Raw genomic sequence first — 26182 nt, forward strand, 5'->3', positions numbered from 1 at the left:
TTTCCTGAGGGACCCCCACTTGGCAGGCTTATCCGGGTAAAAAGTTAGCTAACAGAAGATGACCTTTGGTTTTTCAGGTGGCTGCGTGCACCCCTCAGGTGCCTGCCCCCCAACCATACAGCGAGGCAGAAAAAGCAAACTGTGACCCGCAGCCAAGGAGCATCGGCCCCACCAACTTAAGTGACCACTGGGGGGAGGCAGTGGGAAAGGGAAAGCTGGGAAAAGACTAGAATTTTCAAGGATCTGAGAGTCCCTGGGAATCCCACTGGCTCTAGGCCCCTCATTACAGTGCAGTACAGGTGTGTAAGACCTGAAGCAGGACTGTGCCACACAGGTAAATACAGTGGGAGGAGCTGCACCACCTCATCCAGGACGGTTCCTCCCATTACCAGTGCCTCATGCTGCCTTCCAGCGGGCCGCCCCATGCTCTCGGGCCGAATCCTGGTTAGCGCATGCGTGGGCGAGTGTGTTCGATGCCGGAAAACCCAGGGAACTCTGGCTGGTCTTGGCCGTCCGTCTCTCCCTAGTTCTGGAGTTTGTGCTAACCAGGACAATGGGTGTGGCCAGAGCGCTGACGCCTGGGAGGTGACTGCTACACTGGGTTCATTTGCTCAGCTCACTAGACGATTCTACGTCTAAATTGTCTGTGCTCAGAGCAAACTTACACCCCTCACAAAAAGGTCCCGCTAAATCAGAGTCCCCCAAAGAAGAGGACTAAGTGGGAGCAAGCGTGAGGATGAGCCAGACGGTAAAAATGGATGTTCTGCCCCACAAATTAAACCTGAGGTCGTCAAACACTGGAACCAACCAGACGGCACCTAACAACAAATTCGGCACCATTTTAATAGCACGTACAGTTCTTTAAGGAAGCAAAGTGGCTCCATATGATAAGCACTGGACTACAGACCACAAGGTTTGTAGGGCAGCGGTTTGAGCAGCAGGCACTCCACAGGAGAAAGATGACGGACAGCTTTGGAAACCCTACACAGGGTCACTGAGTCAGAACTGACTGGACGGTACTTAACATAGTTCTTTAGGGCCCTGGTGCGGTACTGTAGGATAAGCACTGGATCGCAGACTGCAAGGCCAGCAGTTCAAACCCACTAGCCATTCTCGGAAACTCTACAAAATCGCTAGGAGTCAGAACCAACTCAACGGCCCCCAATGATATAGTCTCTTGGTGTAAATAAATAGTCTTGAGTTGGGAGTGGGGAGCAGTGCACAAACAGATCCGTAGTGCGATCCGCTACTCAAGGACCCCCAACTTGTGTGGGCTCCAGCTTTTAGAGACGGCCCAGACGTCACCGCCTTCTGCTCTGTCGAGTTGACCTACAGACTGAAGACAACTGCTTACAATCTCATCTAGTCAGAGGTGCTAGTCATTCAGAGGTCTTTGTAACGTGGCTTTATTATCAGAAGTAGAATTCCCAGAACGTACTACCTACCCAGCTACCACAACCGAGGGCACCTGCCTATTGCAGAGGTCTCACCTGGGACACCACCGTTCTAATACTCATCACAAAGGTCAAAAGTCAGCAACTTACCTGCTTGGGATCCTGGGTGGCTGTTTCTTCAGAAATGGCTCTTTTGGAACCACGTGTTACTCTTGGCAGTGATTTGATGTCACTCTGGTTACAGCTTGTCTTTTTGGTTGGTTCCGGTTTTGTCTGATTTCGAGATCTCAACTTTGAAGAGCGAGTTCTCAGCCCTGTGACTTTATCGTCTGTGACTTTCTCAGGGGCTGGGTCAACAGCCCTCTTTCCCGAGGGGGCTCTCTCTGCGCTGGGCTCAGGGTCAGACTCCTGGGTGCTGGCAGTGCTGACCGGCGCCTTATTTCGCCTTCCAGATCGCACACACGGCAGAGCTGCCGAGGTGACAGCTTCTTTCTGCGGCCGGCTTTTGGCAGCAGGCTTCTCTGGGGGCTTGGTTTCTGTTGGACTTGTTACACTCATGTGTCCCTCCGGCTCTGTGCTGACTTTCTTCCTCCTTCTAGAGCGTAGGCCTTGACCATCTTGCGTTGGAATGCTTCCGTCTGCATCGTCGTCCTTGTCAGTGTAGCCTGTCTCCTCCTGGATTGTGGGTAGGGAGGGTGCGGGCTGCGCTTCCTTTCCGAGACGTTTACCCCGCTGTCTCGTCTTCACCTCCACACTGCTCTCCTGCTCTTGTGCCACTTGTTTGGCCGGTTCCGGGTGTCTCACCCCGCGTGTCCTCCTGGCCTCCCCGGATTCAGTCGTCTTACACGTGTCAGGTGGACTAGGAATGTCCAGAGCACTGGGTCCACGTCTAGATCGCAGCCCTCGAGTTGCAACTCTCTTCTTTGAGGCTTTGTCCACGGGATGGGTGACTGCTTCCGCCTCCTCCTCATCCCTTTTCACGGCCACTCTGGCTGCTGTGCTGGATGGATCATGAGACTCTCCTGTCTCCACAGGGAAGGCCTCAGCTGAACGTGTCACACGAGACTCTTCAGGGTCCACGGGGACGACCTCACTTGAGCGTGTGACACGAGGCTCTGTCTTTGCAGGGAAGGCCTTAGCTGAGCGTCTGACACGAGGCTCTGTCTTTGCAGGGAAGGCCTCCCTTGAGCGTGTGACACGAGGCTTTGTCTCCGTAGGGAAGGCCTCAGCTGAACGTGTGACACAAGACTCTGTCTCCATAGGGGTGGTCGCAGCTGAGCGTGTGACACGAGGCTTTGACTCCGTAGGGAAGGCCTTAGCTGAACGTGTGACACGAGACTTTGTCTCCGTAGGGAAGGCCTCAGCTGAACATGTGACACAAGACTCTGTCTCCATAGGGGTGGTCACAGCAGAGCGTGTGACATGAGGCTTTGTCTCCGTAGGGAAGGCCTTAGCTGAACGTGTGACACGAGGCTCTGTCTTTGTAGGGAAGGCCTCAGCTGAGCGTGTGACCTGAGATTCTGTCTCCGTAGGGAAGGCCTCAGCTGAGCGTGTGACCCGAGACTCTGTCTCCTTAGGGGAGGTCTCAGCTGAGGGTGTCACCAGGTCAGAGTGAGTGTTGAGTTTCCTCCTAGATCTGAGCACCTTCTTAGCTTCCCCTGTAGGTTTGCTCTTTTCCTGCAGACTCTTCACTGGCTGCTCATGCTCCTCTGTTGGCATCCCCTCTGAGAAACCAGCCGGCAATCGCACATCCCTTCTACTTCGTCCCCTGGATCTGGAGGCCACGGTCTGTTCTTTGAGAGCTTCATCTGCGGAGGGTGACTTTTGGGAGTTCCTCAGGGTCTTTTTCCCACCTCGACTGATGTGAACGGTTTCTGTGGATGGAAGCAGTTGAGGCCCTTGCACTTCTGGGCCCGTTTTGCATCTCCCTTTGGAGCGCAGGGATGTTCTCTGACGTAGGTTTGCTTGGGGATTTGACTCCACTGTCTTTATGTCCTCCTTGCTTTCCTCTCTCTCGGACTGATGGGGCGAATGTTTGGATTCTTGCAGTTCTCCCCCCTTCTTGGTTCTGAGGGTATTTCTTGTCCTTTGATTTCTACCACGATCTTTCCGGGTTGTCTGCCCTAACTTTTCAGAGGCATTAGTCTGGGATTCTGTAACATAAAGGGAATAAACATATTCATAAGTATGTCTGCTGCTGATTTACATGGATATTCATATTTATTGAAGCAATTTCCCACAAAGCATCACACACGTGCAGAAACTTGTCTTCTGGCGTCAATGACTTTTTAAACTTAGTGACTGTGAAAATCTCCAGTAGCATATACCAGGAGCAAACCAAGACAGATGTGTAGCTGAAAAGTAATAGCATCATACAACAATCTAGGCTTTGGACTTTTCAAAGATTCCTAAATTTAAAAATAATAATTAACTCAAATTTTATCAACTACTACGTGTAAAGAGTCTTGGAAAAATTCCATATAAACACAGATTTCTACTCACCATCTTCACAAGGATGACAAGAGGTTTTTTTTGGACTGTCTCCTGGTTCACCCTAAAAAAAAAAAAATAATAAAAAAAAAAATTTGCAAATAAAATTCCCGAATTGAGTAAAGCAAATCTCAAAATCCCTTATGAGGAAAAACATACCCATATGGAAACTCAAGAGTACTTCATTTGCAAACTGCACATGGATTTGCTTTCTAAGATGTTCAAGGCCATGCCTTGCCAGTTTGTTCTGGTGAAGAACAGTCAACCCCACCCCACCGGGGTGCTGTTGAGTCAGACAGAACCAACTCAATAGCAACTGGCCATTAAAAAGTCATAAAAAATGTTCAGTTAGTGATATAAGTCAAATATGACTAAAACAATTTACTTAGAATACAATGCCCCATTAGACAGGCAGTGAATTCATTCTCAATTCTCTAAAAGCTCACTTTAAAAGCTGAACAGGAAAATGCTTGTATCTGGAATTTTGCCAAACTTCTCTCAACACAGCCATCTCTGTAACAATCCTGACAGAGAAGGCTCACGTCCGAGTCCCCACCCCTGTTTACAGCCTTCTCACTGACAGATGACTGGCATGGACTAAATGATTTCTACCCACTGAGCCTTTGGCAGTAGCTAGTGAAGTGTAGAATGATTTGTACTCCTTTTCTCTGACCAATTTTTCACACATTTAGGTGAACACAATGCCTTCACTTCCTGAGAAACATCTTAAAATTGGCAGAGGTGATTTGGGCCAGTACTTTTTCTACATCAGTACAGTCCTAGAAAGCCCATGATTTCCTTACCATGACCTGGAGTAACTCAGTGTTGAATGCAGACCCTCTGTGAAAGGATATCCCATTACAAACAATGCTACAGCCTTATGAATGAGCACACAAAAATGCAGAGGTTTTATCAGATCACGTTTGCAATGACTGTTTTTACCTTATTTTTAGTTGCTGAATCAGATGTCTCCTCACACACAGTGCTAGTAACTTCCACAGGCTTTTGCAGCCCAGAGTTTTGAACTGGCCCTTCTTTCTTGACAAGTCTTTCAGGTAACCGGCTTTCTCGTAATTTCTGCAGAGTCGTGAGAGTACCAGAATCATTCACTGTTGGAAACATGGCAACCTGTGTGCCATCTTCTTCTGGGTACACATGAGGAGTCTTCTGGAGCTTCCGATCACCGGCCCGCTCATATGGATGTTTCCGTGTTCTCCCTCGGGTCTTGAAACCTGTTGGCTCTTCCACTTGGGCTGTTTTCTTGGTGGAATTTCTCAGATGTTTGTTCACACCCACCCGAGGTTCTGGCCTCTCTTTGGCATCTGTGCTGAGTTTTGAGTTGACTGCCTGGAGATCTGGGTGCACCGCTTGAGGTGGAGTGTTTAAGAGATTTAACGTCAAGCCCTTCTTTGGTTCCAGCTTTATTTTCAATGATGACTTCCGCAGTGGCCTGTCTGCTGGGCTTTCTAGAGCTTCTGGTTTCTGCTTTGTTGGTTCGTCTGGTTTCTTCGGTGTTGGTGTATGGCCTTTCATGCCAGCCAAGTCTTCCACAAGCTCTGGGCTTGCACTGGGGTTTTGGCACAGTCTTGGGGACATTCTTGGAGTTTCTCCTGACTTAGGTGTACGTTTTGGAATTTCCCGAGCCTCTCTGTAGATTTCTTCATCGCTTCTTGACTGTTTCGGTGATTCCAGTGATGACATATGATCTTCCATTCTGGGCAGGTCTGCCACAAATTCCAGGCTGGCACTATGGTTTCTCAATGGTTTCACAGACATTCTTGACACTTCTGACTTTGGTGTGACTTTTGGACTTCTCTGAACCACTCTAGTATCATCACCAGTTGACTGCTCAAGTAATTCCAATGTTGGCATATGACCTTTCATTCTAGAATGGTCTTCCATGACCTCTGGGCTTGCCCTAGGGTTTCTCAGCAGTCTCAGGGACATTCGTGATGTTTCTCCTGATTTTGGAGTTTTCCAAACATCTGGGTGGACTTCATCACTTATTGACCGCCCTGCTAATTCTGGTGTTGTCATATGATCTTTCATTCCAGACAGGTCTTCTGTGACCTCTGGGCTCACACCAAGGTTTCTCAGCTGTCTCAAGGACATTCTTGGAGTTTCTTCTGACTTTGGTGTGTGTTTTGGAGTTCTCTGGTCCATTCTAGTATCACTACTTGACTCTTTTGGGGAATTCAGTGTTAGCATATGATTGTCCACTCTGGACAGGTCTTCTGCAAGCTCTGGGCTGGCACTAGGGTTTCTCAACAGTCTCAAAGACATTCTTGACATCTGTCCAGACTTTGGTGTGCATTTTGGAATTTTCTGCATATCTACTTGGATTTCTTCATCACTTACTGCCCACCCTGGTGATTCCATAGTTATTACGCGATCTTTCATCCCAGACTGGGCTTTCGTGGCTTCTGGACTTGTACTAGAGTTTCTCAACAGTCTCGGGGAAATTCTTGACATCTCTCCTGACTCTGGTTTGCTTTCTGGAGTTCTTTGAACCATTTTGATGACATCACCACTTGACTCCCCTGGTGATTCCAATGTTAGCACACTACTGTTCATTTGGGATGGGCCTTTCACAAGTTCTGGGCTGATATCACGGTGTCTCAGCAGTTTCAGGGACATTCTTGGTGTCTTTCCTGACTTTGGTGTGTGTTTTGGAGTTTTCTGAGTATCTAGGTGGACTTCTTCATCACTTATTGATTGCTCTGGTGATTGTGGGCTTACACCAAGGTTTCTCAGCTGTCTCAAGGACATTCTGGGAGTTTCTTCTGGATTTGGTGTCTGTTTTGGAGTTCTCTGGACCATTCCTATAACATCATCACTGGCCTTCTCTGGTGATTTTGGTGTTGGCATATGATCTTCTATTCTAAATAGATCTTCTCTAAACTCTGGGCTGGCAGAAGGATTTCTCAGCAGTCTTAAGGACATTCTTGATGTTTGTCCTGACTTTGGTGTACTTTTTGGAGTTTTCCGAATACCTAGTTGGACTTCTTCATCGGTTATTGACTGTCCTGGTGATTCCACGGCTGTTATATTATCTTTCATTCCAGACAAGACTTCCACAACCTCTGGGCTCACACCAAGGCTTCTCAGCTGTCTCAAGGACATTCTTGGAGTTTCTTCTGACTTTGGTGTGCGTTTTGGAGTTCTCTGGCCCATTCTAATATCACCACTTGACTCCTCTGGTGATTTCGGTGTTGGCATATGATTGTCCATTCTAGATAGGTCTTCTGCAAGCTCTGGGCTGGCATTAGGGTTTCTCAATAGTCTCGAGGACATTCTTGACATATGTCCTGATTTTGGTGTACATTTTGGGGTTTTCCAAGTATCTAGGTGGACTTCTTCATCACTTATTGACTGCCCTGGTGATTCTGGACTTACACCAAGGTTTCTCAGCTGTCTCAAGGACATTCTTGAAGTTTCTTCTGACTTTGGTGTGCGTTTTGGTGTTCTCTGGTCCAGTCTAATATCACAACTTGACTCTTTTGGTGATTTTGGTGTTGGTATATGATTGTCCATTCTGGACAGGTCTTCTGGAAGCTCTGGGCTCGCAGTAGGGTTCCTCAATAGTCTCAAGGACATTCTTGACACCTGTCCTGATTTTGGTGTGCATTTTGGAGTTTCTTGAATATCTAGGTGGACTTTTTCATCACTTACTACCTGTCCTGGTGATTCCACAGTTGTTATATGATCTTTTATCCCAGGAAGAACTTCCATGAGCTCTGGGCTTCCACTAGGGTTTCTTTGAAGTCTCAAGGACATTCTTGGTGTTGCTCTAGACTTTGGTGTGCATTTTGGAGTTTTCTGAATCATTCTAACATCATCACTTGACTCTAGTGATTCTGGTGGTGGCATATGATCTTTCAATCCAGACAGGTCTTCCACAAGTTCTGAGCTTATACCAAGGTTTCTCAGCAGTTTCAGGGACATTCTTGACTTTTGATCTGACTTTGGTGTACATTTTGGAGTTTTCCGAGTATCTAGGTGGACTTCTTCATCACTTATTGATTGCTCTGGTGATTGTGGGCTTACACCAAGGTTTCTCAGCTGTCTCAAGGACATTCTAGGAGTTTCTTCTGGCTTTAGTATCTGTTTTGGAGTTCTCGGGACCATTCCTATAACATCATCACTGGCCTTCTCTGGTGATTTTGGTGTTGGGAAATGATCTTCTATTCTAGATAGATCTTCTCCAAACTCTGGACTGGTAGAAGGGTTTCTCAACAGTCCTAAGGACATTCTTGGCTCTTGTCCTGACTTTGAAGTACGTTTTAGAGTTTTCCGAATACCTAGTTGGACTACTTCATCAGTTGTTGACTGCCCTGGTGATTCCACGGCTGTTATATTATCTTTCATTCCAGAGAGGACTTCCACAACCTCTGGGCTTACACCAAGGTTTCTCAGCTGTCTCAAGGACATTCTTGGAGTTTCTTCTGACTTTGGTGTGCGTTTTGGAGTTCTCTGGTCCATTCTAACATCACCACTTGACTCTTTTGGTGATTTCGATGTTGGCATCTGTTTCATTCTGGACTGGTTTTCTGCAAACTCTGGGGTGGCACTAGGGTTTCTCAATAATCTTAAGGACGTTCTTGACATTTGTCTTGACTTTGGTGTGTGTTTGGGAGTTTTCTGAATATCTATGTGAACTTCTTCATCACTTTCTGACTGTTGTAGTGATTTTGGTGTTGTCATATGATCGTTCACTCTGGACAGGTCTTCTACAAACTTTGGGCTGGCACTAGGGTCTCTCAATAGTCTTAAGGACATTCTTGATGTCCGTCCTGACTTTGGTGTGTGTTTTGGAGTTATCTGAGTATCTACATGGACTTCTTCATCACTTGCTGACTGCTCTGCTGATTCTGGTATTGACATATGTTCTTTCATTCCAGACAGGTATTCCATGACCTCTGGACTCACACCAACATTTCTCAGCTGTCTCAAGGACATTCTTGGAGTTTCTTCTGGCTTTGGTGTGTCTTTTGGAGTTCTCTGGGCCATTTTAATAACATTATCACTTGATTCCTCTGGTGATTTTGGTGTTGGCATATGATCTTTCAGCCTGGATAGGTCTTCTCCAATCTCTGGGCTGGCACTAGGGTTTCTCAGCAGTCGCAAGGACATTGTTGGTGTTTCTCCTGACATTGATGAACGTTTTGGAGTTTTCCGAATACCTAGGTGGACTTCATGAAATACTGACTGTCCCAGTAATTCTGGTGTTAGCATATGACCTTTCATTCCGGACAGATCTGTGCTGACACCAGGGTCTTTGCACAATCGTGGGGACACTCTTGGTATCTCTCCTGACTCTGGTATGCATTCTGGAGTCTTCTGAATCTCTTGGTAGACTACTTCATTTACTGACTCCTCTAGCGATTCTGGTGTTGAGATCTGCTCATTCCTTTCTGATGTGTCTTTGACAAGCTCTGGGCTGCCATTAATGTTTCTCAGTCGTCTCAGAGACATTCTTGGAGTTTCTCTGGACTCTGGTGGGTGTTTTGAAATGTTCTGAATATGTCTATGGACATTAGCACTCACTGATCCCATTGTTGACATTTGATCTTTCACGTTGGTCAGGTCTTCTACAAGCTCTGGGTGTGCACTAGGGCCTCTCCATAGTCTTGGGGACATTCTAGGCATTTCGCTTGACTTTGGTGTCCGTTTTACAGTGCTCTGAATGTCTCTGTGGACTTCTTCACCACTTCTTGATTTCCGTGCTGAATTCGGTGTGGGCATTCCATCTTTCATGCCTTCCAGGCCTTCCATGAGCTCTGAGCTTACATTAGGTGCTTTCGGCCATTTCTCCAAAGATACCAGAGTTTCTCCTGGTTCCGACTCCTGTTTTGAAGATTTTTGTGAGACGTCTTCCACCTCTATTGCTTGTTTTATTGCAAGTGGTGTTTTATCAGGAACATCTATAATAGAGAAGTAATATTTTCTGTAAAGGCATCTTACTACCCATAAGACCCTATTTTTAAATATCACAGTGTAAAAAAGAAAAAGAAAACCAGGTAAACCAACCCCAAGTTTGTGGTAATTTTCCTGACTTTGCTTCTTCAGACACGGTCTGTGAACGTTTGGTACTGCCAGGACTCATGCTGGTTCTCTTTGCCTTTTCCTTCCCTGGGGTTTGGAACATTTCTGTCAGTCCTGTCATAGGGAAATATTGGAAATGCAATTAACATATTACTTTGACATGCAAATAGCCATGTGAGTCCTCACATACAACACAAAATGCTTAAAGAAATGTACAACTCTCTCTTACACGTGTAGCAGTCAGGGCCTGACAAAGAGGGAGGTTCCACTAGGACAAGACAGGCGGCCCCTGGGCACCAACAGGTCCATTCTAAGTGCTCCTTTAAGTCAAAGTCAAATTTGTTGGCCAGTTGGAACAGGTTCACAAGGTTCCTATCTAGCCTTACATTAATGCAAGAAAGGAGCGCTGGCAGCGCTGTAGGGTAAGCTCTGGGCTGCTGACCATAAGATTGGCAGTTCAAACTTAGCAGCTGCTCCACCATGAAACAGGGTCACCATGAGTTGGAACCAACTCTCAAAGGCTTTTATAATTCACAGGGCTAGGTTTTCACCTGACCAGTCTTCAGTGTGGGCCATTTTCCTTTTAAAAATAGAGTTGTTTAGTATTCTGTTTGAAAATATGGAGAGAATAACCAAAATGTGACGGAGCTACAATGTGAGCACAGGCTGTTGGGAAGATGGCGCCCACAGCCTGACACGACACAGAGGTGCCACAAATCTTCCATCTGTGAAAAACATGGGGCAGGTCTGGGAAGCACAACAGAACAAGGCCTGCCCAAACAAGCTCCACCAGGATCACAAACAGTAGGAACAAAAGGCTGATACGATTCGTAAGAGTGAAGGCTGTCTCTGTACCTGAAAAATCTTCAGTATACATTTGCTTCCGGTATGAAATGAAGTTGTTTAGTATTCTGTAACGGGGAGCAGGAAGGCTCACTTTGTCAACGTGTGCTCTCCCGATTATTATCGTGCAGGGAGAAGTTGCGTGGCCTGTGCTGAAGGGATTTTCAACATGTTCCAGAGGCTTCTGTAGAAAGACAGAAGTTAAACGCATGTCAAAACATACACACACAAAAGCCGAATGTGGGAGCACAGTATCATTGATGTGTGAGGGCAGTTTCTACTGGAGCCCAGTACCTGTGGAGTACGGTTCCTTTTTCGTTTTTTACTTTTGGGTTTATGAGGACCTTGCTGTACACTTTTCACTTCTTGTTTTTTAGTGCCCAACTTTACTACATCTGCCCATGACTTGCCACCTGTCAAAGGGAAACAGCTGTGAGATTTAAAGACCACGAAGGAACCTCCCTGACCAGAATATAAATAACCAAGTAAAACCACACTAACCGGACACTTTTCTTCTAGAACAGCTGCTCCTCCTTTTGGGATAAACTATCTGCAGTGTGTTTTTATCAGCTGATTTTCTATGAGAAGATCCTTTGCTGCTCTTTCTCCTAGGAGTGTCAGGCTGATGAGGTTTGTTGCTCTTCGAGGTAGGCGTGGATTCCGCTTCCCCACGAATCTCTGCAGAAGCCGTTCCTTTTCCTGGTGCTGGAGACTGTTCCTGACGTACCTGAAATATTGATAAGAAACCAGGAACGTATCCTGTCTCTCCCAAGAACGCTGATTTCAATCTCAAGACAGTCAGTGTTTCAGCCAGGCTTCTACTGAATGTGAGGTCTAAGACAGGTGGGAGCTCAGATCACCCACTCATGAAAGGGAGAAGGGAAGAGCAGCTCAGCAGCCAGTAAGTTCCAATAGGGGAAGTTCAGGGAGGCAAGTGGGAGGAAATGGGGAGTTGAGAGGCATGCTAGCTCTGTCCCCACCTGGATACAATGCCTCCTGTGGGGGTCCTGTACAGGAACAGGGCTGGTGCCTGACGGGCACTCCTGTGAATGGGAGGCCCTGCCCTCTCGCTGCTCTTCTCCTTATGAGGAAGGAGGACCATGGAGCTTACAACAGCCTCCTACCAGGAGAGCTCAAGATGCAAGCCAGGACCCCCACACCTAGGGACAATAAGGAAAGTTCTAGCAGCTGATGATGCCATCCAAGTGTTCTCTTTTTCACCCATTAGTTCAATGCCACAGCCTCAAGATTGTGTTTAGTGATGGACCCACAGGACTTACTGGTAGGCTCTCTACTGTAGCCACAGGGTCATTATCTGACTCTGGACAGTGGCTGACAGGGAATCTAGCAAATCTATTATAAGAGATGAAGGGGTCTGCAGGGCTTTCCCCGGGCCGGGTCACCTCAGAACCCAGAGTGGGTCTCATGTTTCCACAACGAGTTCAGTGAGCTCCATTTAGAATTCTTTTTTTGTTTTTGTAACGTGTAAGTGTTTTTAAAATTCTTCATTAGCATTCTGCTTATGTCAGGCATCTGGAAAACCTCTATGCTCGGACTGTAAGCATGAGCTAAAAACGAGGACACTGCGTGTTAAACTCACCTTCATGATCTTCTTCAGAACAGTTGGAGCTGGGGTCCCAAGAGATTTGCGTTTTCCAGGCGCTTCTCCTCGTTTGAGAGGGGTGTTAGGTGGCAAATTCTCATCAAACAACTCAGGCCTGAGACGACCACCAAAGGAGACCCTGCGTCTCTTGAATGACATTTCTTCATTCTTATTTTCACCTTAAATCATGAACAAAACAAGGGCAGGCAAAATGAGAAGAATTCACAGTAAGTAGGATTTGTTTTACAAAAGTGTGCAACATCAGTGACATGGGGACGGCTGTGCACAACTGAAAACGGTTGGTGTTAGATACTTTAGCACAATGTAGTTTTAATAAATGTATAACCGTAATCATTTCTTTATCAATTATTAGTAAACATAATATATTACGTAAAATGAAGTTTTCAAAATTATAAAAATCTACCCCTAAACATGAAGCCATTTAAACTGTTGTTGTTGTTAGGTGCCATCGAGTCATGGACCCTGTGCACAACAGAATGAAACACTGCCCAGTCCTGGGCCAACCTCACAATTGTTGCCACACTTGAGCCCAATGATGCTGCCACTTTGCAAATCCATCTTTCTAGGGGTCTTCCTCTGACCCTCCACCTTACCAAACATGATACCCTTCTCCACCAACTGGTCCCTCCTGACAATATGTGCTAAATATGAGAGACAAAGTTTGGCCATCTTGGCCTCTAAAGAGCACTCTGGTTGCACTTTTTCCAACACAGATCTGTTGGTTCTTTTGGCAGCCGATGGCAGCACTTTCAATATTCTATTCCAACACCATAACTCAAAGGCATCAATTCTTCTACAGTCTTCCTTATTCACTGTCTAGCATTCATATGCATATGAGGTTATTGAAAATACCATGGTTTGTCAAGTGCACCTTAGTCTTCAAGCTGACATCTTTGCTCTTCAACACGTTAAAAAGGTCTTGTGAAGCAGATTTGCCTAATGCAATACATCATTTGCTTTCTTGACTGCTGCTTCTATGAGTGTTGATAGTTGATCCAAGAAGAATGAAGTCCTTGACAACTTCATTCATTGATAAGAATGTTATTGGTCCAGTGGTTAGGATTTTTGTTTTGTTTTTTTTACTTTGAGATGGAATCCAATACCGAAGGCTGTACTCTTTGATCATCATCAGTAAATAATTTAAATCCCTGATTCACTTTCAGCAAGCAAGGTTGTATCATCTGCATACCACAGGTTGTTAATGAGTCTTCCTCCAATCCTGATGCCACGTTTTTCTTCATATAACCCAATTTCTCGAATTATCTGCTCAGCATACAGGTTAAGTAAGTATGGTGAAAGAATACAACCCCGTCACACACCTTTCTTAGTTTGAAATCATTCAGTGTTCCCATGATCTGTTTGAACAACTGCCTCTTGGTCCATGTACAGATTCCTCATGAGCATAATTAAGTGTTCAGGATCCGGCCTGAACCTCTGGAAGTTCTCTGTCAATGTATATTTGCAGTCGTTTCTGTACTACCGTTAGGAAAACTTTACTTGCATGGGATATCAAAGATATTGTCTGATGATTTACACATTTCGTTGGGTCACCTCTCTTTGGAATGTGCACAAATATGGATCTCTTCCAATCAGTTGGCAAGATAGCTGTCTTCCAAATTTCTTGGCAGAGATGAGTGCCTCCAGTGCTGCCTCACTTTCTTGAAAGATTTCCGTTTTTCTTCCATCAATTCCTGGTGCCTTGTTCTTTGCCAATTCCTTCAATGCACCTTGGACTTTCTCCTTCAATATCATTGGCTCTTGATCATAAGCTACCTCTTGAAATGGTTGAACATCAACCATTTCCTTTTGGTACAGTGACTCTGTGTATTCTTTCATCTTCTTTTGATGCTTTCTGCATCATTCAGTAATTTGCCCAGAGAATCCTTTAATAACGAAACTCGAGGTTTGAATTTTTTCTTTAGTTCCCGCAGCTTAAGAAATGCTGAGCGTGTTCTTCCTTTTGGTTTTGATTCCACATCTTTGCACATTTCATCGTACTATTTGACTTTGTCTTCTAGAGCTGATCTTTGAAATCTTCTATTCAGCTCTTGGACCTCATTTCTTCCATTTGCTTTAGAGCAAGTTTCAGTGCCTCTTCTGACATCCATTTTGACGTTTTCCTTCTTTCTTTCTTCTTTCTTAATGACTTTTTGCTTTCTTCACGTGTGATGTTCTTGATGTCATCCTCCAATTTTTATGATCTTTGGTCTTTAGTGTTTAATGTATCCAATCTGTTCTTCAGATGATCTCTAAATTTGGGTGGGATACATTCAAGGTCATATTTTGGCTCTCATGGACTTGTTTTCATTTTCTTCAGCTTCAGTTTGAATTTGCATATCAGTAATTGATGGTACTGGCTTCTAAAAAAATCAAGAGCTTGTCTTTAAGAAAGCAGACTACTAAAATGTCCAAGTGCCAACTTCCCAGGACAATGATGTCTGTAACGCCCGGTGCTGAAAATCCTATCTAGATAAGAGTTTAATAAGCTTGCTGGTCCACAGCCGTCATTGCCATCTTGAGAAGGGACAGGGGTGGCAGACACAAGCTTCAGCGATGGCCTCAGAGAACTCTTAAAAAGACCTGCCTACACAACAGGGCTTAAGTGTGTGAAAAAGTGGAATGAAAATCTCATGGAGTTTTTCCATGAATTATGTGAAGACTTTTCATACCTGGGCCTCCTCCCCAGCTTGTGAATAGGGAGGTAGTTTGTAGTAGCCCACCCTAGCACCGCATCTCTGCCACCCTCTGGTCAGCATGGGTCCCTAGTTTAAATCCAGAGCCAGTGATGGGTATGAACCAGGCTAATCTGACTGGAGCCTCTGGGGCCAGAGCACTGGTATGAGGGTGGCCGGGACAGGATGGGGCAAATTCCCATTCGCAAAGCCAGCCCCCCAAAACTGCAGGGGGCCTCAAGGAGTGGCCATACCTACCTCTCAAGGGCCTACCTCTCTGCTCCCATGGGGCCATGAGGTGTTCGTGTCTCCCCATCTGTGACAGGGAGACCACAACCACACATCTCCACCCCATGGGAATCCTGCTGAGCGATCACAACTGTGTGATCTGAAAAGCTGGGCTAACTGTGCCTGGCATGAAGGACGTATGTACGCGGGTGAGTCATAGGTTGTTACTGCGGGTGCCGCTCCAGGTGCTGGGAAACTGGGGGCAGGAGAGCACGAGAGCTTCCTCATGCAGAGCATACGCTTCTCCTCTCCGTGTTGTTGAAAGGAAATTACTGATTCAAGGGTTTGGAGCCCCACCCCAATCTACCTGGAAAGGCATGGTGATTCAATGGTAGATGTTTCACCTTCCATACTCAAGACATAGGTTTGTTTCTGCCTAGTGCACCTCTTGCCCAGCTACCACTAGCCTGCTAGTGGTGACATCAGTTGCTAGGCTGCTGAATGGATTTCAGTGGACCTTCCAGAGTAAGAAGAGCAGGATGAAAGGTTTAGCATCTACTTTTGAAAACTGGTCAATGCAAACCCTGCTCCACAAACCTCCGTGTGGGCGGTACAAAACGGAGCAGGGTTTGATTCCGTTGTGCGTGGGTCACCATGAGTCAGGGGCCACCTTTACAGCAGCCAATGACAGTGTCTCCCTCAGGCCATCCTAACACCTCTATAGCAGGTTTTTCTAATCTGCAGGTGTACACAGGGTTGCACACCTGCAACCTTCCTGCCTAGCAGTGTCTACCGCAGGGCAGTTCACTATCAAATGCATGCTGGTCCTCTGCTCAGTCACATCTCAAGAAGGTAGGTATGCAAAACTTTCGGTGAAAAGACATTTAGATGAACTTACTGATACCTGACACAGAATCGTCGAAGCTCCCTGCAGGAGACGCTTGAGCCCTAGCAGATCCAAGGCTCATTTTACGCTTCCTTGGAGACACATTCGAAGTTTTGCTATCAAGCTGAGAGAGCACCCGGGTGAGGAATCTCTGGTGGTGCCCAACTGTCTCTGAGGACTGAGGGGGACCTTCAGCACCTGTGGCCCTGCCCCTTTTCTTTTCAGAAGAGAAATTTTCTGAGCCAGCTGCATCTTGTCTCTGCAATTCCTGGGAATTGACAAAACAGGAAGTACGTGATTCATAGTCTTTGTGAATATGGATAATGAAAATTACGGAAATCTTTTTACTGACAAAAACTTCATCACCAAATTGCTCAGATGTAACTTTTGGACTTGGCTTCAGAAATAAGCCCAGGACGGACATTTAAGTGTCCATGGTCAAAATATAAACCTTTGTTGTTAGTGCTATCAAGTCGGTTCCGACTCATAGCAACCACGAATAGGGGTTTCCGAGGAGTGGCTGGTGAGTTTGAATCACCAAACTCGTGGCTAGCAGTTCAGTGCTTATCCTACAGCGCCAGACCAGGATCCCAAACATTAATAGCTGACTTTAAAAATACATATCTAATAAATGCGATAATAAGCAAGTTAGAAGATTAAAATGATTAGAACGAAGCCTCAGTGGGTTTTTATAACTTCCTTAACCATGTTACCCAGGACACGGAAGTTGAAGCCCAGCTGACATGAAATATCGGCTGCCCTCATGCCTGCTGACAGGGGCAGTTGTTTCGGTACCTGGCTACACGTAGGCCAGTCTTCTGGGTGGTGAGGCTCTGTTTAACAGGTGTTTCTGAGAGCTCAGACGTCAGGCAGGAGGAGCAGTGTGTCCAAACACTGCCCCCTCCCAACACCACTGACTCAGTGCCATGACTGAGCACACCTGTAAGTAGTGCCCCGCAGCCCTGCATATGGAAATTCTGGGTGGGTCCTGTAGGGTAACCACAAGGTCTGCGGCTGAAACTCACCAGCCGCTCAGATCCCCTATACAGGGTTCTTATAAGGGGGAACCAACTCACAGCACTTACCAACCACCCAGGGAACAGCTAAAGAATTACATAGAAAAGATGTAAAAATCCAGAGTCTGCCGAGGAAGGAAAACCAGCAGCTCAATTATTGAGAGGGATCCTTAAATATTACCTCGGGTCAAAAACGGAACTTTCTTAAAACAATTTCAAAATGTTTTGGTATCTAGTCCATTTTTTATTTCCCATTGGAAAAGGACCAGTAATTTCATAATAAATTAAAATATAATCACTATAAAAAATATGTCCAATTTTTTTTTTTTCTTTTGGTGTTATGTTCTAAGTTACCATAAAATGATTTAATTTTTAAATTGCCCTATTATCTCACTCCTTAATGTTAGTAATGGTTAGTGGTACCTAGCTAGCTTCTTGGCTGGGTTTTCTACACCTATTAGCATGGTGGCTGGTGTCTGAGAAAAAGGAAAACAGACCAAAACAACCCATTGTCAAGTGCTTTCCCACTCACAGCGACCCGGTAGGGCAGAGCAGAGCTGGCCCACGGGGTTTCCAAGGTTGTCATCTTTACGGAAGCACTTGGCCACACCGCTCTCCTGCAGAGAAGCCGGGCTTTGAAGCAGCTGAGCACTGAATTGTGGCACCACAAGATTTCCTAGCAGTGCCTGGGACCCTTTAAACCCACGCTTCCACGGGAGCTGAGGAACAGCCAGCTCCACATGCCTGTCACCCCATGAAGGAAGCAGCAGGACTGGAACGGGAAGTGTCCACTGCGAAGTTCAGCCTCTGGGTGATGCAAATGGTTAAGCGCTCAGCTGCAGACCAGAAGGGTAGCAGTTTGAATCCACCCAGAGGTCCCACCAGGAAGTCCTGGCATGTCTTAGCAGACCATCCCAGCTGTTGCGTATTTCCATTCTGGAACACAGGGTGTGAGCTGCCGGGGGCTGGAGCCTACCTCCACAGTATCTGGTTCATGGCTAATTTCACGTGGACCTATGATAAGTCTCCTAAGCCACAGAAACTTGTGAAACTTCCTACAAAGTGGGAAATCGAATTCTCAGGACTTCACGGGCTTGGTGTTTAATAAACTACACTGCTGGGAAGACTATTTTTACACTGACGGGAGTCCATCCGCAACAGGTTGTCTATCAAAACTGGAATGCATCTGCGGCCCCAGTGATTTCTGACACATGACGATGGACAAGTGCAGTGACTGGGGGACAGGTGGGCCACACAAGAAGACGGAGTGCTCTGCAAACTAGCTCTGCGTCACAGCTCCAGCCACAGGTTTGCAAGAAGCAAGTGTCTGTGCGAGCTCTATTTTGAATAACATAGGGGAACTACACTTTTGGGGGCTTCAGTCTGTCTCAGTTCAGTCTGAACTCTAGCTCCATCTTCCCACCGCCACCAGTCAGCCACGCTTCTCGTCAGCGTGCTCAAGTGAGAAGCTCTGATCTAAGTGTTTAGAGGCGGGGTCTGGATCATGCCAAAGCAGACTCCAAACTGGGATCATCGCTCCCATTACCTCTGTGCCATGTTGTTCTGGGGGTCCACTTGAGCTGCTTCCTTCTGAGAGACGTCCACGTTCAAACCTGAAGTGCACAGAATGACAGGCACAAGAGTCAGACGCAAGCCTGGTCCAGGTTCCCCACCTGGTCCGTGTGCAGGGACCAAGGTACAAGCCTCAGCCTACTCCTGGCAGTTCCCACTGACGGAAATCACTCAGGCTTTAGAAGGTGTTTGCACACCAACTTTGATACGCTGCCTTGAGTTTGGTCTGGAACACCCCTATCTGAGGTTAAGGAGCTCTGGTAGTGTAGTGGTTACGAGTTGGGCTGCTAACCTCAAAGTCAGCAGTTTGAAACTGCCAGAGGTTCTCTAGGAGAAACTCCCATCAAGATTTACAGCCTCAGAAACCCTATACAGGGTCACTGTAAGTCAGAACCAACTCCACGGCACACTGCCACATCTGCAGTTAGGGGCCAGGTGACTTGCTCTGGATGAGATGAACATATGGTCTGGGGAGTGCTGTTTTGTTTTATTCAATGAGGCCTCAGCTCTGTTTGAATATTGATGGAAGGGACACAGGTCATGGAGACATGGCTGGAATTGTGTTTTGTTCTGCAAGACCTCCGTAGGCCAAGAACAGAGTCTAGACTGTTCCTCTTCAGAGGCCAAGGCAGAGGTTGGGCACGTCTACAGATCAAGATGGTTAAATCCTGCCTGTTTGGCTTCTGTAGGCAGAAACAAGAGTCTATACAAACAGAATCATGTGTGCACCCAGACACCATGTAATCAGCTAACGTTTAAATTAGCTAAGTTGACCAAACCCAAGGAGGTACAAGGCTCAGAATTTTGTCAGATTTCAACACACCTCTCGGAGTAAACAGTAAGCAGGGGAAAAGTAACATGAGTAATATGGAAGGCTTGAAACTAATGGCCATTATTCAAGAACACATTACAAAATTAACCATATATTTTTATAAAGCAAGCCTCAACACATTTCAAAAACAGGAGATTACTCGAATGTCCATCTAAGAGAATAATCAATTGCAAAAACAAGATTTCAGGGAAACTCGTATGCCATGAGAAGGAACCAATGTCAACTCCAAATCCTGTGCATCTCACACACAAGCACTTCATTACTTCTGCGTGGAGCTGAGTGGACACTTAGCCAGGGTGTGAGAGACGCATGCCCAGGCAGTAAACTGCACAAGGGCTTGGAGGTCACAGTAGTTTTCTCAGCAAAGGACAGGAGTAGCAGTGAAAAGACACAAGAAACAGTATCTGGAGATGCTCCGTGGCTGCGTGTTCGTCATCAGCTGAGCTGCACATGCTCTCGGCTGCCCTTTCCTGGGCATGTGTTCTGTGCAAAATACAGCAACCCCAGACGCCTGCTCTTCCACTCAGTCAGTCTTTGCAACCACAGCTTCCTGGGCCTAGTCCTGAGGGCTTAAATCCTTGAACTGAGATCACAGGGATGCCCCATTTCTCATTCCTTCTACAGAAAGTGTTGAGAAGACAGCACGAAATAGTGGCAGTTAGACATTCAAGGGAAGGCATTGTCGAGCATTGCAAGTCGTAATGTGCTGCTTATAAAAGCCCCATTTCAGTTTTACCTACCTGAAAGAGCGGTCAATAATGGTTATTATGTCTCCGTGTTTGAGTTTGACTGGCTCATTGATAGGGGCTCCATTTAATTGTGTTGGATTAGAAGTACTGAAATTAATCAATAGTGCCTGGAAGCAGAAAGAAACAGAGTCACCGTAGAGAGGTAGTACGGAGGTAGGCGGGAGACAGGAAGTGCTTGGGAACAAAGTCACAGACACACTGACCTCCTGCTGCTGGATGTCGATCCTGCAGTGCTGCTGGGAGACCACAGGCAGCTGGATGCGGATGTCACAGTCGATGCCCCTGAATTGTAAAAACAGCAAGATGTGGGGAGTTGTTGACCATTTTATAGATTTTCCTCAGCTATTCAGAATATGAAGATTTGACTAGTATTTTTTACGGTGGCAAAAATACAGTTTATACATTTCATATTTCTCATTGTTCACGTATACAGTCCTGTGGCCAACATGTAGATTGTGCGCCCCAGAAAGGGAGTCCAACCCATCCTGAACGGTGGCTCTCCCCGACTCCTCCAGCCCCAAAGCCAGCAAACTTGCATCTGGACGCACTTGCCTATCCTAGGTCTGTGGTATTGGTGAACCTACAGTCAGTGTTAGAAAGCTGTGACAAAATGGACAGTGTCGTGATCTTCATATTTCGCTAATTATCACAAATGTCATAAAAAAAAAAAAACTATTTTATATACTTAAAACTTCAAGAACTTACAATAAATAATTGTAACGGAAAATACTAGCATCAACACTTAATTACCTTTTCATTTAAAAAGTCATGCTTATAAGTCATAATGAGGGGCTCTGATAATTGGGAGAAAGACTAATTGAATTCTTTTAAAAATGTGCACCTCGGTTTTGTTCTATAAACCATCGTGTTTGCAAGGTTTATCATCCCACGGAGGCCTGTTTCACACGAGACCCTCTCTGCCTGAGTTTCTTCATTACAGAAAGGAGAGTACGTCAGCATAAGCTTGGTGGTGCTTAACGATCCAGTGCGTCCTGTGTGAACCTGTCAGAGCCAGACCTCCACAGGATGCCCTGTCTTCTCAGTTCCTCCTCTGACAGGGTGCAGTCGGAACCCTTTTTTCTGTCGTTCTCTCGTAGTGGGAACTGTTTGTGGTTTCCTTCACTGACAGCTTAGGGTTCCGCCCTATACAGGTTCCAGCGGCCCTGGGTTTCACCGTCCACAGGAATCATTAGTCTGGCAGTTCTAAGTTTAAGCTTTTCATTCTCTTAAAACTGTACTGTACTGCCGAGAGACTCAAAAATCTCACAGTCAAAATACTAATCTGCAAACAAGGAAAGAACATCCTGTAGATTCAGCTTTCCTTCCGTAGGGAGCGAACACCAACGCCATACACCAAGGGGAAGTCCCTACGCCTTTCCAGAAAGAACCCCGTGATTCTCCTGGGTCCCTGGTACAGTCTCTGGGTTTGTAAACAAAGTCTGACCAAACTACATAATCTTCTGTCTGATCTAAATCTGGAAGTCCACGTATGCTGTAAAAAGTTCAGCTAACCAAAAAGGTGGAGTTTCGAGTCTAAGAAGAAAGGCTGATGATTCACTTCTGCCAAACGAGCCCTTGAAAGCCCTAGGGAGCACAGTTCTACTTGGACCTGTGTGGGCTTGCCGTGAGTCCAAGTCCACGCGAAGACAGCTGGTTCTGGTTTTGGTTCTCACTCGAATCCTGTAGAGTCTGAGACTATCTCTCTACTCGTGTCACCTGGGAACTCTTGCTATAATCACTGCTGTGTAAAGAACCGAGTGACTGCCGTTGGAATCAGAAGTGTTTGTGTTTGTTTTCTGTTGAAGAGAAAGGAGTTTGAAAAGCAGACAGCTTTTCATATAGATGTTCATTTTGAGGTGCAGAAACCTCCCAGCGAGACAGAGCACCTCATCAGAACATTGTCTGGTTGGCAGAGTCTGTGCTGCAGTATTTCCCCTCCTTGGCACTGGTGACTTGGGGGCCGGCCCTTGTATTGTAGGGTGCTCAGCAGCTTCCCTGACCTCGGTCCCTTGATTTCAGTGGGACATCCCTCCCACATGGTGACATCCAAACCTGTCCCTAAACATTGCTGAATGTCTTCTGTCATTGAGTCAGTTCCAACCTATAGCCAATGTACAGGACAGAGTATAGCTGTCCCACCCGGCTTCTGATGTGAGTCTCAGAGAAACAGATGACCACACATTGCTCCCGCCAAGCAAATGGCGGGGCGAGACTGCCAACCTCTTGGTTAGCAAGTGAGCACTTTAATCACTGCATCACGGAAAAAATACTGAACGACACAGAGACCATCACAAGAAGAAGGAATAGAGTCTCTGTAGCAAAAAGGACTGATGGACGTTCAACCATGTAAACAGGAAGCATGTGATCAAAACTGAGGGTCCTAAGGACTAAGTTCAAGCTGTACTGAAGGTAGCGACTAAACAAGGCTATAGGAACTGATGACATCCCAGTTGAGATGTTTAACAAACGGATGAAAAGTCAGAAGCGCTCACTCATCTTTGTCAAGAAATTGAGAAGACAGCTCCCTGGCCAGCCCACCTGGAAGAGATACGTAGGCATGCCTATTTCAAAGAAAGGTGATCTAATGGAAGTGGAAATCATCAAAATATATCATTAATATCACTTGCCAACAAAATTATGTTGGAAGTGCTAGAAACTCAAGTCAGATTTAGAAGAGGAGGTGAAACAAGGGATATCATTGCGAGTATCAGATGGATCATGCCTGAAAGCAGAGAATACCGGGAAGATACGGACCTGTGCTTTATGGAAGATGCAAAGGTCTTTGACTCTATAGATCATATAGAGTGAAAAATGTAAAAAATGAGAAATGCACAATACTAAATTGTGCTTATATGGAACCTCTATATAGACCAAGAGGTATTTGGTCAAACAAAACAAGGTTTAAAATCAGGAAAGGTGTGTCCATTAGGGTTGTATTCTTACCCAATCCAATGGCCTGAGAAGCTGGACTATATAAGGAAAAACACGGCATCAGGATTAACTATATACAACCATGATTACTGAAAGAGAAGAGGACTTGATGCACTTACTGATGAAGATCAAAAACTACAGCCTTCAGTATGGATTACACCTCAACGTAAAGCAAAAATCCTCACAACTCCACCAACAAGCAATCTCATGATACAATATTGGAGAAAATACTGAAGTTGTCAAGGATTTTATTTCACTTGTAGCCACAATTAATGCCCATGGATCATCAATCAAATCAATGAGGACCATATTCTTTGGACACATGTAAATTAGAGTGTTAGTAAGAATACTGAATATACTGTGGACTGTCAGATCAAATCTGTCTTTGAAGAACTGTGGTCAGAATATTTCTTCGCAGTGAGGATGGCTAGACTGCCTCATGTACAGTTGTAAACTAATTATAAAATTGGCATCTAAGTTTTTAAAAAACAGCCATTTAAATAAACTTTATTAAGACAAAGGTTATTTATAAAAAGAAAACTTTATTTTAATAAAGCATAAATGGTTATATTGAAACTGTATTTAAACAGTTGTATTTGGTTTATCAGCACTGGCTGTGAACCACAAGGTCAGCAGTACAAACCTAACAGCTGCTCCAAACATTTCAATCATTACCAAATGTTTTTAATATATAAATATACTTGGTAATAGACCAGCATTTCAAGTTAACAAAGTATGAAGCGCCACGGCTAAGGGAGAGGAACCTCTCAGCCAGGGCTCTAGCTCCTTAGGCCCCCGCGGGAACAGTCCACTTTCTAAAGTTTCAACGCAGGAGCATGCGCGCTCTTACCTTCCAAAGGAACAGGTGTCACGACACAAAGGAAAATGGGTCCCATCATTCCCAGTCCGTTTTATGACGACCAGACGTCCCAAAGGCCCCATTTTCTACACTCGGGCGCATGCAATCCTGAGCTTCAGGCCGAAGCGAACTTACCAAAGACTCCTCCACTGCAACAGCGTCACTGAACACAAACAGGGAAACCATCAGTCTCCAAACAAGCAAGTCAGAAGTTGCTTTTATGTGACAAATTCGAGGGCTGCAGTCTGCTCCCTACCTGAGCTGGCACCTGCCTGGGTCCCTGCTGGCACCCCAATTGAGACAGACACACCACGCCGCACCCCAAATAAACCCAGTACCCCAGGCTACACCCCAGCTGAGCCCGGTACACCACGCCGCACCCTAAATGAACCCGGTACCCCAGGCTACACCCCAACTGAGCCCCGCACACCACGCCGCACCCCAAGCTTCACCCCGCACTCCAAGCTGCCTCAATCAAGCCTGCCCAGGCTGTACCCCAAGCGAGCCCGGTCCCTTCAAGCCCCAGGGGAACCAGCGCCCCAAAACAGCAGCGGACCACCCCACCCCCCGGCCCCTTAGTGTGGAGCTGTAGGGTAAGCACTGGACTGCTAAGTGAAAGGTCGGCGGTTCAAACCCACCAGCCGCTCCTCGGAAACCCTAAACAGGGTCGCTGCGAGTCGGAACCGACTCCAGGGCATTCAACAACAGACCCCTCTTGGGAGCCCCGCGCCTCACCCAGGGCACCGGGGCACAGCGCGCTCCCGGCGTGTCCTCGACAGAGCTCGGCTGCTCACGATCGTCACCGACCGTCTCCGGCCCCCGACCCCGAGCCCAGTCAGTTCCGGCTCCGGACATCGTAGGCCCGCTCTGGCCCAGACGCCGTCAGCCGCCGTTAGCCCGCCAGCGCAGACGCCACCGCCCCGCAGCCGTTCCCCAAGCGACCCGAGCCCCCCCAGTCGGCCCTGCCCGCCACGTGTCCCCGACACTCACGCCCCCGTGGCGGCCCGGCTCCTCGGGAGTGACCCGCTGCCCCCCGCTCAGCTCGGTCCCCGTGAGGCCTGGAGTCGTGGCTTCCGCCCAGAGCCCAGCCCGCCCGGCCCGGAGATTCGAATCAAAACCTAGATTCGAATTCTGGCGCTAAGCGCCGTGATTGGGCGGGCGGCAGTGGAAGGGCCAATGGGAGGCGGTGGGGCGGGCCCCGGAGGCGGGGCGGGGTCTGGGCGGCGGGAGGCCCTCTGAGTGCTTCCGTGGGGCGTGTCTCGCCTTCCCTCTGCGTGCAACGGATGGGAGGGGACGCGGGAGTCGGAAGGGGTAGAGTGTAGGCGGCAGATGTGGGGCTGCCGGGGGATTGGGAGGGTGTGCATTGTGTCCGCACCCGAGGTTCAGGAGGGGCCGAGTGGGGTCCACAGACGGGGGCTGCAGGGGAACAGAGTGGGGTCTCAGACGAGGGCTGCAAGGGGGACGTGGCAGGGTGGGGTCCGCAGAAGGGAGTTGTGGGTTGCTTGGGGCTCTTCAGCACACTGCATTCAGAAGCAAAAGCATCTTAGAATCTCCACAGAAGGAATCGCAGAGAGGGGAAAATGGAGCACAACCCCACTGCCCAATAACCCCTTTCGCCTTTTTTTTTAACCTCCCAGACAGGTAGAACACCACATGAGGTTACTCTCCCTAGGTTTAAAACTTTCTAAGGTTAGAAACCTTTCTCTACCCCTCCTTCCCAAAGTCAGGCCTGTATTTTCCACACTTTCTTGTGTGCTTTCCCGAGAATACATGTATATACAAGCTCATATTCTACATATTATTCTATGTGTTTTCTGCTTCATCAATCATGAAGTTATTTTTTGTCTTATTGGTGGCTGCAGAGTAATGGCTGTTATAGCAACCCTGTGTAGTGTTTCCAAGGAGCAGCTAGTGGGTTTGACCTGCTGACCTTGTGGTTCACAGTCTAGTTCTGATCCTATACTTTATTTCATCACTCCCATTAAGGAGTCTTGGTGGTGCCATAGGTTAACTATTTGACCACTAACCACCCTAGAAAACA

The 26182-nt window shown here is 46.7% G+C and overlaps 1 protein-coding gene across 1 annotated transcript; it reads right to left on the bottom strand.

Annotated features, from left to right (window-relative positions):
* Positions 1-396: 396 nt before the first annotated feature.
* On the bottom strand, positions 397-24224 carry MKI67 (marker of proliferation Ki-67). Its single transcript, XM_006867476.1, has 12 exons — positions 24133-24224; positions 20555-20633; positions 20343-20458; positions 15494-15552; positions 12373-12554; positions 11445-11499; positions 11067-11185; positions 10785-10956; positions 9978-10043; positions 4982-5251; positions 1545-3268; positions 397-441 (listed from the first exon to the last, which is right to left on the bottom strand). Exons 1-12 carry the CDS (start codon positions 24222-24224, stop codon positions 397-399), a joined length of 2979 nt encoding a protein of 992 aa, XP_006867538.1.
* Positions 24225-26182: the final 1958 nt, after the last annotated feature.

Source organism: Chrysochloris asiatica, unplaced genomic scaffold, assembly GCF_000296735.1.
Source record: "Chrysochloris asiatica unplaced genomic scaffold, ChrAsi1.0 scaffold00105, whole genome shotgun sequence".
NCBI classification, from domain to species: domain Eukaryota; kingdom Metazoa; phylum Chordata; class Mammalia; order Afrosoricida; family Chrysochloridae; genus Chrysochloris; species Chrysochloris asiatica.